The following is a 2,048-nucleotide window of genomic DNA, read 5'->3' as shown; positions in this document are numbered from 1 at the left end:
ACCCCAAAGTTAAACAAAAGGAGACCAAAACATCAACGTACACGAACACAGCATGTTTCACCAAACCTTATCTAGGACTGTCAGAGAATACAGCCCCCCAAGTACTGTCCCAGTTGGCAAATAAAAATATACAGCAGTCAGACGCTTCCCTCCAGTGTTGCCTTGATGTAAGAGCTGCTGTATGAAAGAACACCTTCACACCTTTGTTTTCAAAGAAACAGTTGGAAAGAGGAATTACTTTAAGTAGATCAGTTGTTCCCATCTCCGTGTTTATTTCCGTGTCTCTCTTGTGCTTTATAAACATAGGAGGACTCCCCGAATTTCTGGTCACAGATTGTGTACACTATTTTAGATCTGAATCTGAGCTTGAAGTTGCAGCGCCATCGCTTGCTGGAAGAGGTGAAGTAGTACAAGAGTGGGTTAAGGCAACTGTTGAAGCTCACGAGGGCTAAGGTGACCCTTCGCATTTTGTAGATCAAGTTGGTAAATGACTTATTCTGGATGACCTGGATTCTCATTAAAAAGTGGAGCAAGTGGGTAAGATGATAGGGGAGAAAGCACAAAGTACAAATGAGCAAGATGATGTAGATGGTGCTCAGGGCTTTCCTCTTGCGAACGCTGTGCTTGATCTGGGACACCCTCTTCGCAATGAGAGGGTAACTGATCAGAATGATGGAAAATGGGATCACAAACCCAAAAACTAAGGCGATGATGTTGTAAGGTGCCATGCGGTAAGTCCAGCTACTCGTAGTAAAGTTCTCAAAACACGCTGTCACATTCCTCGCAGCACTGTTGTGGAGGGGACCTCCGAGGATAAGTGGAACCGTGACACTTAGAGCCACCACCCAAAGGACTGCAACCACCATCACATAATGGATGACTTTGATCTGGATGTACGTGAAGGGGTGCAACACTGCGATGTAGCGATCAACACAAATGCAGGTGAAAAAGGCAATGCTGAGATAGATGTTGATATAGTACAAAGTCCCAGTGATCCTACAAGCCATGTCACCAAAGATCCAATTGTTCCGATTCAGGTGGTAATGAATTTTAAAAGGCAACACACAAACAAACAAGGTGTCTACCAGCGCTAGATTAATCAGGTACACGTAGGATTGAGACATGTGCTTTGCTTTGCAGGACAGGAGGTACAGAGCTAAGACATTTTCTATCAGTCCCAGCACGAAGACAACGCTGTAGATGACAGTAAACAAGGAATACTGGAAGTCTGCTTCCACGCTGAATTCTGAACTGGCATTGGCAACTGTCTCATTGGAGACTCCTTCAGTCCAGGAAATACCTGCCATGATTTCTGCTGGAGTGTATAAAAGTCTTAAGCCATCCCTTACCTCAGGACGTCCTTGAGCTTTATTTCATCTCAAGTGGGAAAGAGCGAAAGCTGCACAACTGAGCGATGTTGTGGCTGGTGAAGCCTGTGGTTTGGAGGTCTGTGCACGGTATGTTTAGGTGGAAAGTGATGTTGCTGTAAGGGAGAATAAATCATTTAAAACACAAGCATTTGAAGTTTACACAGTAGACAGATTATCTACTGGCATTAAAATCATCACAACATGACAATACTGAATTAACAGAGGTAGCAATTCCCCCCCCCCCCCAAAAAAAAAAAACCCACAACAAAACAACCAAAAAACAAAAAGAAGAGCCACTTAAAGAAGGCTACAGCTTTGGCTGAGGGTGGGCCTGCAATTGAGGTGGTACAGGAGAACTTCAGCAGTGATAAACCTTTGGAGGTCCTGTAATTAATTTTCCATTCCTAAGCCCTACCAGAACTCCTGTGCCATTCCCCAGAAATGTATGATGTTATTATCCTGCCCTAAAAACCACCACAGTGACGGACTGCGCAGGCTTCCCAGGGAAAAAGAAAAGCAGCAGTGGCAAAACTACGAGTAGGCGCGCTTTTTCATTACTCCAGTTAACTCTGTGCTCTATGACTGGACTGCTTTAACCTCGCTGCTGCAGTTTTATAAAGTGCACATTTGGAAGCTCCCTGTTAAAATTAAGGAACAGCATTTAAAGCACAGAAGTGA

General features: G+C 44.2%; 1 protein-coding gene across 1 annotated transcript; it reads right to left on the bottom strand.

The window, feature by feature from the left end:
- Positions 1-248: 248 nt before the first annotated feature.
- LOC104290554 (lysophosphatidic acid receptor 6-like) lies at positions 249-1,307 on the bottom strand. Its single transcript, XM_009889667.1, has one exon. The coding sequence runs from the start codon at positions 1,305-1,307 to the stop codon at positions 249-251; it is 1,059 nt and encodes a 352-aa protein (XP_009887969.1).
- Between the last annotated feature and the right edge of the window lie 741 nt (positions 1,308-2,048).

Source organism: Charadrius vociferus, unplaced genomic scaffold (assembly GCF_000708025.1).
Source record: "Charadrius vociferus isolate BGI_N301 unplaced genomic scaffold, ASM70802v2 scaffold477, whole genome shotgun sequence".
Classification (NCBI taxonomy): domain Eukaryota; kingdom Metazoa; phylum Chordata; class Aves; order Charadriiformes; family Charadriidae; genus Charadrius; species Charadrius vociferus.
The sequence above is the reverse complement of the archived record's forward strand: the minus strand, read 5'-3'. Positions and strand labels throughout refer to the sequence as shown.